The sequence below is a fragment of the Cornus florida genome, unplaced genomic scaffold, assembly GCF_030987335.1.
Source record: "Cornus florida cultivar Cherokee Brave unplaced genomic scaffold, ASM3098733v1 CherokeeBrave_3.0.0_Hap2_Chr01, whole genome shotgun sequence".
NCBI lineage: Eukaryota > Viridiplantae > Streptophyta > Magnoliopsida > Cornales > Cornaceae > Cornus > Cornus florida.
The window spans coordinates 120284748-120298334 of NW_026775571.1; the positions used below are offsets into that span (position 1 = coordinate 120284748).

The window sequence follows — 13587 nt, forward strand, 5'->3', positions numbered from 1 at the left end:
AGATTTAATAATCAATGCATCAAATAAGAGAACACCTGAAAATATTAAAAATATTTTCAGGACCATTGTCAAACGTTGAAAAATAAAAACTAAAAAAACATTTTACATGAAAATGTTTTTACACCCAAATTAATGAAGCCTAAATCTTAAAGAATGGACAATAAAAAACTAAAATGGCCCGATGTGAATAATTGGAATGATGTTTTTAAAATTTTTATTTTTTATTTTGGAGTTAATCCAGATCATTTTGTTTGTATACACATCTACTTAGTGGTTCCAGGGGCAGCTCTAGCAACCACAATTGGGCTCCTGACTTTATGCACCCCATCTGACCATAACAAGTGTCCAAATGCATAGCCACCGCTCTTAGTTTTCTTAGCTTCTTTCACTGTCACATAAAAGTTCTTCTGTTCATCAGTCTTCGTAAATTCCAAAACATCAGGTCGAACAATAACTAAAAATCCTGGTGGGGAACGAACACGAGCTCTATAGATACCCGGTGACCCAACATTCTTCAGTGTTCGACGCAGGGTAATTGAGCCGGAGAGTTTAGGGACAGTTATTGAAGGGTAGTTGAGATTTAAGATACTGAGAGGATTGGTAAAATTGGGACATACATGACTCTTTGAAAAGAGCTCAATTACAGTTTTTTCATAGCCAAGTGCACAAAGGAAGTCCTTGTAATCCTTTACTTTCAAGTCATAGACCAAGCCAGGATCTGCAGCAAGGTTTGGATGTACGTGTCCAGCACCATAATTGAATGGCGTTGCCTTAACAGAGGAACTACCATTAAACATTGGACGGTGAGTGTTGTCTCTTGTTTTTGCTGCAGATGAAAAAGTACACAAACAAAAACAAAACCAAAAAAAAAAAAATTAGCAAAAGGAAAATGCTTACCACTTGGCCTGAATATATAGTTCAAATTAATTATGAAGCCGAGTAGATGTATCTATAGGACAACTTTTAGCACAAATGTGCTGATAGTACTAAGATTGCTAGAAGATATTAGTGCGACTAAAAGTTAAATGAAATATTACCGGTGGTCATGATTGCGGATCTAATGGCAGCGGGACTCCAATCGGGGTGGATTGCTTTGAGAAGGGCAGCAATTCCGGAAACATGAGGACAAGACATGGATGTTCCAGATTCAAAGAAAAATGTAGTGCGCTTATTAAAGGATCCCAAAGTTGATCCAGTATATGCAGCTATCACATTTACTCCTGGTGCGGTGATATCAGGCTGAATATTAACCCAAAAATAAAAAACGGAGATCGATTAATTACAGTATGCTATTCAAAGTGAATAGTCAGGCCCAACAGTCTGACCAAATTATTCGCCACCATCAGATGTCTTAAAGTCGTTACAAGTGATTCGGTAGCTTATTGGACTTTGACTATTCACATTGAAAATCATCTTATAGAAGCCAAAACTGTACATTGGTTTTAAGTACAATAGGAAGGGGAAAGAAAAAAAAAGGTTCTTGTTCCTGGTGTCAAACCTTGAGGATCTCTGGTGTAATAGTGTTTGGACCCTTAGAGGAGAAAGTAGCCATGACTGGAGCAGGCTTTGAGTAAAGTTCTACTGCTTTACCCTTAATAGTACCCTGCGGATCACTACATTTCATTATAGTAATAAGAATAAGAAAACTGATGAAATTGATGCAATAACTGGAAAAATAGAATTGAGAGAGATAAACACTTGGTAGAGTTGATGTAGGCAAAAAGAGCAAGACCAGCTGTATAATTGATATTTGAAGCAGGAATGCTGTGAGCATCAGCCATGAGTGTATTACCACTTTCCTTACTATTGCAAAGAATCATCCCCACAGCACCGGCATGAGCAGCCTGTTCACTCTTGTCCATTCTCGGGTTGTCGCCCTTAAGACACACCAAGATCTTACCATTCACCTTCTGAGGGTCCAGTTTTTCTTTCTTACACAGCAAACTTCATATATATAAACAAGCAAATTATAAATTATGATCAAATCACATGATGCTCAAGTACTAAAATGATTTTTCTTTTTTCTTTCTTTCTTTCTCATAATGCAGCAGATTGTTCTTACGCGTCAGTATCAGAAGCATTGGCAGCTTTAGCCTGTGCACCAGTAAGAAGCGGGTAGAATCTATCTTCTCGCAATGGTTTAGTAATACTTGTCCCCTAGTATCATATTTTGTATAGTAAATAGAATCTCAAACAAATAGAAGATATACAAGCAAGGCCAAAGTTAATGACATAAATAGACAAAATTTGAATTGAACCTTGAGGCGCATTCCATTATGCAGGTCAATGTAATTAACAAGTTCACGATCCATGGTGCTCGCTGCAACAGTTAGTAGCCATGGTGAAACATTGGAGACACTACCATCAGCTGGTCCATCATTCCCGGCTGAGGTCACCACTACAACGCCATGCTTATCAGCATGGAATGACCCAATTGAAAGGGCACTTTTGAAGTACTCCCTGGCCTTTCCACCAACCGATACTGAAAGCACATCAACGCCATCATGTATGGCGTAATCAAAGGCTTTAAGGATGTCAGCTTCGGAGCATCCTGTTGACCAACATACCTTATAAGCAGCCACTCGGGCTCTAGGTGCACCACCTTTTGCAGTTCCATAGTCAATGCCAAACACACTTGCTCCCGAGACAAAGTTCCCACCTGCCGTTGATAGTGTGTGAGTTCCGTGGCCACCATAGTCTCGGGCACTGCAATTGGAGCAATGGTCTTTGGGGCCATCTTTGGAAGAAGCATATCCTTTGTATAAGTACCTAACTCCGATAAGTTTCCTGAAATTGTCAAAAAAAATAGACGAAATAAGAACTTTTCTTGTTATTAATTTTTTTAATTTCCACCACCCAAAAAAAAAAAAAAATCAACCAGTACGCCAATTTAGTGTCAAGCACAAGCATTAAGCAAGTCATGCATATATAGTTGGTACTCACCTACCCCAACCCCAACCCCCCCCCCCCCCCCCCCCCCCCCCCCCCCAAAGAATTGTTTGCACCTATCAAGAATTGTTCCTATCAGAAGAATTTATTTATATTTCAGATTCATTTTCAATCGCCATTAACTTTATAACATTTATAAATTAGGGACTTGTGAGAGTCCAAGCTCTTGCTAGTAAAGATTATGGAGAATCAAGATCGTTGCTGTTTATATGTACTTGAACTTTCAACAAACCACTTCCAATTACTTTGTTGACTATTTCATTATTGATTAAAAAATCAATAGTTATTCACAAGCTGATTTTTTCGAAACAAAACCAAAATGCCCTTGAATGCCAACTGTTCATTTGGGGCATAATGGGTGTGTATTCATTTTAGAGTACTTTGATATATGGTTTTGTTTGGGAAGCTCACTTCATCTGGATCGAAGCCATCTCGTGACAAGATCTTGGCGAAAGAGTCTACACGATGAAATTCCAAGTTCAAAGAAATGCCTTCTCTGGCACGGTACATGTGTTGACATGAAATATTCATGTGGTCGGGTAGTGATTCAAATGAAACTGGTACTTACTTATTGCAAGGGAATCCATCTTTGGTATCATTCTGACATACTCCATTCCATTTTGATGGAACGGGTCCATATCCTTTGTCACTAAAGCTCTCTGATTCAGGCCAGACACCTAAGAAAAGTAAAGTCATGAGAAATTATGAATTCCAAATTTAATATGCTGGAATCACAGGGATAAAACAGAATTAGTTTGAAAAGCAAGCTATATATAGAGATAATTGGAAAAAGAAAGAAAGGTTTTCAGTTACCAGAATCCAGATTTCCTATAATGATGTCTTCTCCATACTTGGCCTTCTTCCACAAGGAATTCGAGTCAACGAAACCATTGTTATTTTCTAATGAAAGAAAATTCCAAGACTGTGTTGTGTGTAATTCTATCCTTTCATTTAAGAAAACGGACACAACATTTGGATCCTCTGCGTCGATATTTATTGTGAAACATTTATCAGTTTTGTAAACCAAAAATTAATGATCGAAAATAAAGGAGGCAAAGGATTAATGAAAAGTATTTATTGACACAAGATGTTGTACTTGAAATCTTAACCGCCTGTTCCTCGTCAAGCATAGCGGCAAAGCCGTTGATGTATCCTCTATACGAGTAAAATATTGAATCTTTGGCCTCCTTTGTACTGCATGAAACAATACCATGAGCAAAATTAAGAGAGTGGAACATTGTTACACAATAATATGAAAAACACTAACGCCCAATGTCCGACACTAAGAATTTTTGAAACAGGAATATTTAATGTAGACTTAATAATTGACTCTATTTACATAAAATAATTGTCACCTGGCTGAAATTTGGGTCTCCACTCATTTTACACCACATAGAAGTGGATTAATACGTGAAGCCATGAATTATATTTTTTTATGAAAAAACAGAATTCATGGCTAGGCCACGTTAATTCTCTTTTTCCATTTTTTACTATGGAAAAATATAATTTATCTAGCCAACTCCATATATTCATATGGGATTAAAAGAAAAATAATAATAATGGAAAGTGGAAAATTATTTATCAAACTAAGTGTCAAATACCTTCCCAAGAATGATCCAAGAAACTCGTAGTGAGAAGCTGATACCTCGCCGAGAGCTCTCTCTGTCATTTTTCGGCCATGTGAATGACCTCCCATGTACACAATATATGACTAATAAAGAAAAAAATAATAATAAAAAATAAGGGAAAATAATCAAAGCCAGTCCATAAGAACTAGGAAATAAGCTAAAGTCCAAACCAATCCATGACTAGAAGAGAAATTTGTAGGAGTAAAACAGTAAGATATATATGAATTTCCATCATATATATATATATATATATATATATATATATGTAGAGAAAAATGTTGAGACAATGCTTACCTTTTTGACTGCGAGAGATGGTGTTGGGGACAAAGAGAAAAGAATGAAGAGTGCCAGGAAAATTGGAAGTTTTGAAAACAACATTTTGCTGTTTTCGACAATAATATATATATTCTTATGTATTGTGCTTAAAGACTTTAAATCCTTCGTTTGCATTGAGAAAAGAGAAGCGAATGGGACTCCATTCCTTCCGTTTTTGTCCCAAGGAGGAGGGATTGTGTATTTACACCACCATATTGGTATCTATCTATACATATATATAGTGAGAGAGGAGAATTAAATCTCATAAATTCTTCCACCATTTTTCTATTTATAATTTTTTTTAAGTATTTCTGAAAATAAATTGGATAAATGCACGCATGTACTATTTTAAATTAGAAAGAATCTACAGGACATTAGAATGAAAATGTATATATATAAACAAGTGTATATTGGCGTAGATTTCACTCAGATATATGAGACAAAGAGACCTCTTCTAATTAGTCAACATGTAGTAGTATATTACCGAAATGAATGTGTCGACCACATAGAATCAAGGGCAATGCCATAGCCAATTGAGAATTTTAATCGTCTCTTCAGGAACAAATCTTCCTCTCAAAACCAGGTTCTGACAATCATATATTTATCAAATGCCATCAGACCAAAGCTTCAATTGCGGGCTTTGAAGTCTAAAATGGATGCTTCTCTTGCACTGATCGAATGGCATAGTCTTCCCTCTGCTCAGAACCTCCTCCCGATCCTGATTGAGGAGTCATGCTCAACCTATAGTGCCCTAACTCCATCCATTTCTGGACCAATGTTTATGTTGTCTTCTGTTTTTTTGGTTGGGCCTGAGCCCATTTTTTAGCAAAAGCTCAACCCAATGTATGTTAGACAAAATTAGACCATTTACATTTACACATTTTGCTTTAACTTTGGAAAAAGAGCAATGATACTCACACTAAACATTTGTGAACTCCGAATAATTTTTAATTAATTATTTATACCAAATATAAATAAATGGAGGGCTCCACTTCCTTATTTGTTACACAATTGATCAATTAAAAAAAAATAAGTCTAGCAATTTACTGTAACTATAGGTGTATGAATCATTTTCCTTTGAAAAAATAATAATAATAAATTATTTTATCAAATTCCATTACCACTATCATTTAAATTTCAAAAGTAATGTTATTTTTCCAATTGAGAGAATCCTTATGTGAAGTTGTGAACCATTTGTCTCGCCAAAAAGTGAGAGACACACTATTTTTTGGAATTCATTTTGATTAATGGAGATTCATTCCTAACCTAAAATGTTCCAATTATCAACACTTGCAAACTAACCAAACTAACTATGGATTTGAATTGTTCCTATATTTACTATTTATCCTAGTATAGTAGGATATTGGCCTCTTTTTTGTGATTTTAAGAGACATTTTAAAATTGAGCTGTTTCTAGGATTCCTTTATTAGAAGCAAATGTACTGTGCAGGAGATTTTAATAACAGTCTAATTTCTCTGCAATTTGTAATTTGGTAATACTCAATTTATCTTTCCCTTCAACTTTCATTAACGTGAAAAAAATAAAAAATTTATAGCATATTTACAAGAAAAACCCAAATACTGTACATATTTACACAATCATTTTTTATTTATTTATTTTTTGTTTTGAGTTAATCCAACAACCGTCATATCGATTTGTACAAATTGAATAATAACATACAATTAAAAAAAATCTTCATGTACTTGACTATTTCATATCTAATTGTCTCATCCAGGTCACTTTGTTTAGCATACATATCTACTTGGTGGTTTCTGGGGCAGCTCTAGCAACCACAACTGGACTCCTGACTTTTATGCACCCCATCTGACCATAATAAGTGTCCAAATGCATAGCCACCACTCTTTGTTTTCTTAGCTTCTTTCACTGTCACATAAAAGGTCTTCTGTTCATCAGTCTTCGTAAATTCCAAAACATCAGGTCGAACAACAACTAAAAATCCTCGTGGTGAACAAACACGAGCTCTATAGATACCCGGTGACCCAACATTCTTCAGTGTTTGACGCAGGGTAATTGAGCCGGAGAGTTTAGGGACAGTTATTGAAGGGTAGTTGAGGTTTAAGATACTGAGAGGATTGGTAAAATTGGGACATACATGACTCTTTGAAAAGATCTAAATTATGGTTTTTTCATAGCCAAGTGCACAAAGGAAGTCCTTGCAATCCTTTACTTTCAAGTCATAGACCAAGCCAGGATCTGCAGCGAGGTTTGGTTGTACGTGTCCAGCACCATAATTGAATGGTGTTGCCTTAACATGGGAACCATTGACCATTGGACGACGAGAATTGTCTCTTGTTCTTGCTGCAGATGAAAAAGTTCACAAACAAAAAAAAATTCAGCACATATCACTCGGACTGAATATATAGTTCAAATGAGTATAAAACTGAGTAGGTGGAAATAATTTTGGTATCTGTAGCACAACTTTTAGAACTAATGTGATGACAGAACCAAGATTGGTAGAAGATATCATTAGTACGACTAAAAATGAACTGAAATATTTACCGGTGGTCATGATTGCGGATCTAATGGCAGCGGGACAAGACATGGATGTTCCAGATATAATGGCAAAGGGAGTAATTCGCTTGTCAGTTGGTCCAGGTGATTGAGTATTTGCAGCTCACATTTACACCTGGTGCAGTGATATCAGGCTTAATATTAAACCCGAAAAAAAAAATTAAAAAAAAAAAAAATTGGAGATCAATTCATTACAATATGATAAAATAAAGAAGCAAAAACTGGAAATTGGCTTTAATTTTTTTTTTTTTTTTTTTTTTTTTTAAAAAAAATTTTAATGTTCCTGGCTGGGTTCAAACCTTGAGGATCTCTGGTGTATTAGTGTTTGGACCCGTACAGCAGAAATCGGTCATGACTGGAGCAGGCTTTGTGTTGAGTTCTACTTCTGAACTCTTAATAGTACCCTGCGGATCACTACATAATTACAGTAATAATGAGTATAAGAAAGTTGATGTAATTGACATAATAACTCGAAAAATGGAATTGAGAAGGAGAGAGAGGTACTTGGTAGAGTTGATGTACTCTAAAAGAGCAAGACAAGCTGTATAATTAATATGTGAAGCCGGAATGAGGTGACCATCAGCGTAGAGTGAATTTCCACTTTCCTTATTGTTGCAAAGAATTATCCCCACAGCACCTCCACGAACAGCCTCTTCAGTCTTGTCCATTCTTGGGACTTCGCCCTTAAGACAGACCAAGATCTTACCCTTCACCTTCTCGGGGTCCAGTTTTTCTTTCTTACACACCAAACTGCATATATAAAAATAATTAATCAAATTATGAATTATGATCAGATTGCCCACATACTGAAATGATTTCTTGTCATCCTTTCTTTCTTTCTTTCTTTCTCATAATAAATGCAGATTATTCTTATGCATCTCCATCAGAAGCGTTGACAGCAGCTTTAGCCTGTGCACCGGTAAGAAGCGGATAGAGTCTATCTTCTGCCAATGGTTTAGTAATACTTGTCCCCTAATATCACATTTTGCATAATTAATAAATAGAAGAATTAACACAAGCAAGGCCAAATCATGTTAATGACATTATTTCTTCTATTTGTTAATATATATATATATGGGCTAGCCCAGTACACTAGACTCCCATTAATGCATGGCCACCTATGCAGTCTTGCCCGTGACTTTCAAGTCACAATGAAACAACCTTACCATTGTATCAATGATCACCCTCTTAATGAAAAACACAAACATATATATAGACAGAATGTGAATTGAACCTTGAGGCGCATTCCATTATGAAGGTCAACATAATTAATAAAGTCATGATCCATGCATGGTGCTGACTGCAACAGTTAGTACCCATGGTGCAACATTGGTGACAGTACCATCAGCTGGTCCATGATTCCCGACTGAGGTCACCACGACGATGCCATGCTTAGCAGCATGGAATGCCCCGATTGAAATGCCACTTTTGAAGTATGGCCTGGGCTGTCCACCTACCAATACTGAACATCAACGCCATCGTGTATGGCATAATCAAAGGCTTTGAGGATGTCAGCTTCGGAGCATCCTGTTGACCAACATACCTTATAAGCAGCCACTCTGGCTCTAAGTGCACCACCTTTTGCAGTTCCATAGTCGATGCCAAACATCCTTGCTCCCAAGACAAAGTTCCCACCTGCCGTTGATAGTGTGTGAGTTCCGTGGCCACTATGGTCTCGGGCACTGCAATTGGAGCAACCATCTTTTGGGCCATCTTTTGAAGAAGCATATCCTTTGTATAAGTACCTAACTCCAATAAGTTTCCTGAAAATTTTGTGAATAAATAGACGAAACAATAAGTTTTCTTGTTATTCTTTTTCTTTTCTTCTTTTGCCAATTTAGTGGCAAACAAGAGCATTAAATAAGTCATGCATATGTTGTTCCTATCAGAAGAAGTCTCTCTTTATTTATATTTAAGGTTCATTCTCAATTGTCATAAACTTTATAACATTTATAAGTTAGGGACTTGTGAGAGTCAAAACCACCTATTGCATAATTTTCCATAACAATCTTCTGTCCTTGTTCAACTTGAGACTTGGGAGGATTGTCTGTGGTTTCAATCTGCCATCTTTGCTATATGGATGAGGACTCAACTGATCATCTATTTGTTGGTTGCTGCTTTGCTAGGGAAATCTGGTAGTGGCTTAGTGATCTTTTGGTTTGGAGGTTGCCTTTGTTTGACAGCTTTCAACACATGACATTCTGGTTCTACATAAATTTTAGTTCTAATTCAATGAGACACAAGTTTTATAGGAAGCTCTTCTCAGCTTCCTTGTGGCATATTTGGATTGAAAGAAACTTGAGATATCATCATAATTCAGTAAGACCACAGTGGAGATTGCCAAGCTCATTTGGTGGGAAGTGACTGGACTGGCTTATCTATTGATGTGTTACTGCAAAGCTAAGTGAATTTTATCCTTGTTGCTTGAGCTGTTTGGCTTCTTTTGCCTTGTAATTTTCTCTGGTTCAACTGTTTCCATGCTCTTAGTTTAGATCTGGTTTGGGGGCTGCTGTTCGTTTTCTTTCACTCGAGTGTATTTATTGTTCCATTATTATATAAAAAATTTCCGTTTGCCCAGAAAAAATATATATACTTGTGAGAGTCCAAACCGCTTCCACTTTTTTTGTTGACTCTTTTATTATTGATTTTTTTTTTTTTTTTTCTTGGCAAACTTGGGGGAAGGGGGACTCGGGCACACCCATTCAAGGAGCTGGGCTCTGCCTACTGGGTCCAGGGATGGACCTATGTGCAAGTCTACCCCCCCTGAAATTTTATTTTATTTTACTAATATACCATGCTATTTTTTCATTTTTTTATTATATACCCATAAAATATTGCTAATGTCCCCTGAAATTATTACAAAATTTCAGTCTTCCCCCCCTTACCTAAAGTTCTGGGTCCGCCCCTGACTAGGTCACTGGGTAATGCCCACTTTTTCACAAACTTGTTTTTGGAAACAAAACCAAAATGCCCTTGAATGCCAAGTGATCATTCCGGGGCATAATGGGTGTGAATTCATTTGAATACTTTGATATATGATTTTGTTTCCATATGTATGTTGACATATTTTAATATTTTAATATGGTTGGGTAGTGATTTAAATGAAAACCAAACTTACTTATTGCAAGATAATCCATCTTTGGTGTCATTCTGGCATATTCCATTCCATATTTTTGGAAACGGTCCATATCCTTTGTCAGTAAAGCTCTCTGATTCAGGCCAGACCCCTAACAAAAACAAAGTGAAGTTAAATTAGGAATTCTAAATTTAATACTCCACAGAGATAAAACAGAATTAGTTTGAAAACAAGCTATATATATAGAGAGAAAAGAAAGAAAGGTTATCACTTACCAGTGTCAATATTTCCTATAATGATGTCTTCTCCATAGTTGGCTTTCTTCCACAAGGAATTGGAGTCAACGAAACCGTTGTTATTTTCTAACGAAAGAAAATTCCAAGACCGTGTCGTGTGCAATTCTATCCTTTCATTTAAGAAAACGGACACAACTTTTGGATCCTCTGCATCAAATATTGTGAAACATTTATCAGTTGTGTACACCAAAAATTAATGATCAAACATAAAGAAGACAAATGATTAATGGGAAGTATTTATCCACAAAAGATGTTGTACTTGAAATCTTAGCTGCCTGTTCCTCATCAAGCATAGCAGCAAAGCCGTCGATGTAACCTCTATACGAGTAAAATATGGCGTCTTTGGCCTCCTTTGTACTGCATGAAACAATACCATGAGCGAAAGAGAGAATTGAACATTGTTATACAATAGTATCAAAAACACTAACACCCAATCTCTGTCAATCAGGATTTTGAACGGGAAGACTTGATGAAGACTTAATAATTGAGTGAAATTTGGGTCTTTACTTATTTTACACAACATGGAAGTGGAGAAATACAGTGAATTCTCAAATTTGTGACGCTGTGAATTAATTTTTTATGAAAAAAGAGAATTCATGGGTCAGCCACCTTAATTCTCCCTTTTTCATTTTTTGCTATGCAAAAGGTTAACTTATATGGTAAACTCCACATACTCATATGGGATTAAGAGAAATATGATTAGTAATGAAAAAGTGGAAAAATTATTTATAAAACTGTGTTACAAATACCTTCCCAAGAATGATCCAAGAAACTCGTAATGAGAATCTGAAACCTCGGCGAGAGCTCTTTCTGTCAATTTTTGGCCATGTGAATGAGCACCCATGTACACGATATATGACGATTGAAGACACCACAGAAGAAACAAGAAAAACAAAAGGAGAATAATCAAAGCCCGTCCATTAGAGGGACAACAAAATTGTTAAAGACAATACATTGCTTACCTTTTTTTCCGCAAAAGCTGGTGTTTGGAACAGAGAAAAAAGAATGAAGAGTGCAAGAAAAATTAGACGTTTTGAAAACAACATTTTGCTTTCCATCATAGCGAAATGCTGTATTCAACAATGATATATATATTTCCTTAAGTATTGTGCTTAAAAATTATACATCCAGTGTTTGCATGGAGAAAGAGAAGCGAATGGTTTCCTTCCCTCTTGTCCTGAGGAGGAGGGCAGATGAGGGGGGTTGTTTATTTGTACCCATATTGATATCTATATACAGAAGAGGACTACATCTCAAAAATTCTTCGTCTTTGTATAATCTTCTCTAATATAGTAATTCTGAAAATGAATTGAATCATTGGATGCATTTACTATTTATTATTTAAAAGTATAAAGAATCTACTGGAAATTAGGATGAAATGTGTAAATGTATGTGTATATATATAGCCTGTATATTTCACGCAGATATTTGAACTTCAAAGAGACCTGTTTCTAATTTAGTCATCATGCACGAGTACACTACCGAAAATGAATTCGTCTCCCAGACTCCCACACACAATCAAGGGTATGACCAATTGAGAACTTTAATCTACCAAAAATAGAATGTAAATACATCAAAACGAAAAGGAATTTCTGAGTTAGACACCAACTCTGATTAGTCGTTTTCCTAGAAATTCGTGTGTCCAACAACCTTTCATTTCAACAAATAGTGATCTGCTGGTAAGCTAGGTTTTCATGTTTCCTCAATCCTCCTGTTCTTTGCTCACTATTCTAGGCTTGAGAAGTTAAGTCACAGATTTAATTGTTACTAGTATTAACAGACACAGTGGCACTCTTAGTTGGGTCGAATTAGACTCTGAAAAATAATGGGTTAAAAGTAGGTACCGGTTTGGGACTATGTTGGAACCAAACCGTTTCTAATGGTATCACAAAAATTAGAAACAAATGACCCATGAGACACAGGTTTGGTTTGGTTAGGTTTCACTATTCTGCTTTTAACTCCACCTTTCCCTCAAAATCAAAGCCTCAGACCAAAACCCACTGCACCGATATCTCGCAAACACAAATGAAAAATAGAGTACGAAATTCTAATTGCAGGATAAGACGTGATGTCGTCAATAACCTCCGTTCGGCATCATCGATATTTGGAGTTCTGAAAGCACTAAGACTTGAATACCATTTTGCTATTGCCTGCTCGACGATTGTCGCCGACCGTGGGATGGACGATGATTCGCAGAAGATTGTGAGGGGTAGGATGACAACAACTGTAACCAAAACCAAAAACCTTGCCATTGATAGACACATGGTGGCCAAGGAGAAAATCAACGGCGACGATGTAATGGATGAAGAGAGGACAGAGAGAAGAGAAGGGAAGGGACGGCAGCAGCGTGAATATGCGAAATCTGAACTGAGATTGAGATAGGAGTATGAAATTAGGGATTGGACATTATTTTAGTGTATATAACGGTTGGGTCTCCGGTGCCAAATGATACCAAATCAAAATCAGGTTAGAAATTAGAATTGGATCGAACCGTAAAAAATTATGGGACCAAACCGACCCCCTTCAACTTAGATTTATCGGATCGGTTCCATTCAACTAGACTGATCTGTTCCACCAATTTTTTGTACACGTTAATGTTAGAGAAAATAAAAAGTAATGAACTAACTTAATTTGTTCAGTAACCTAAATTATGTAAGTTATAAGTTAAATTTTTATTTTTTATAAATTATAATATTATGGACCTCTTAACAAATATAAAAAATTATAAGATCATTCTCTACCAAACAAAAATAAAGAAAATAGATAATCTTTTCTCTATAAATGTCTCATC

The 13587-nt window shown here is 36.1% G+C and overlaps 1 protein-coding gene and 1 pseudogene across 4 annotated transcripts; both read right to left on the reverse strand.

Moving 5' to 3' along the window:
• LOC132267530 (subtilisin-like protease SBT5.4) lies at positions 1-5652 on the reverse strand. 4 transcript variants are annotated; one of them, XM_059768687.1, is made up of 11 exons: positions 5377-5652; positions 4551-4611; positions 4046-4143; positions 3763-3930; positions 3518-3626; positions 2259-2787; positions 2063-2157; positions 1699-1944; positions 1499-1613; positions 1038-1239; positions 1-826 (listed from the first exon to the last, which is right to left on the reverse strand). In XM_059768687.1, the coding sequence occupies exons 1-11, from the start codon at positions 5417-5419 to the stop codon at positions 264-266; spliced, it is 2229 nt and encodes a 742-aa protein (XP_059624670.1). In that variant the 5' UTR covers positions 5420-5652; the 3' UTR covers positions 1-263. The 4 variants fall into 4 exon arrangements, with proteins under 4 accessions (XP_059624670.1, XP_059624686.1, XP_059624675.1 ...); XM_059768703.1 differs by having other exon boundaries at positions 4551-4660; positions 4872-5652; XM_059768692.1 differs by having other exon boundaries at positions 2-826; positions 4551-4660; positions 5377-5651.
• An 865-nt stretch (positions 5653-6517) lies between these two features.
• On the reverse strand, positions 6518-13166 carry LOC132267561 (subtilisin-like protease SBT5.4; annotated as a pseudogene).
• Positions 13167-13587: the final 421 nt, after the last annotated feature.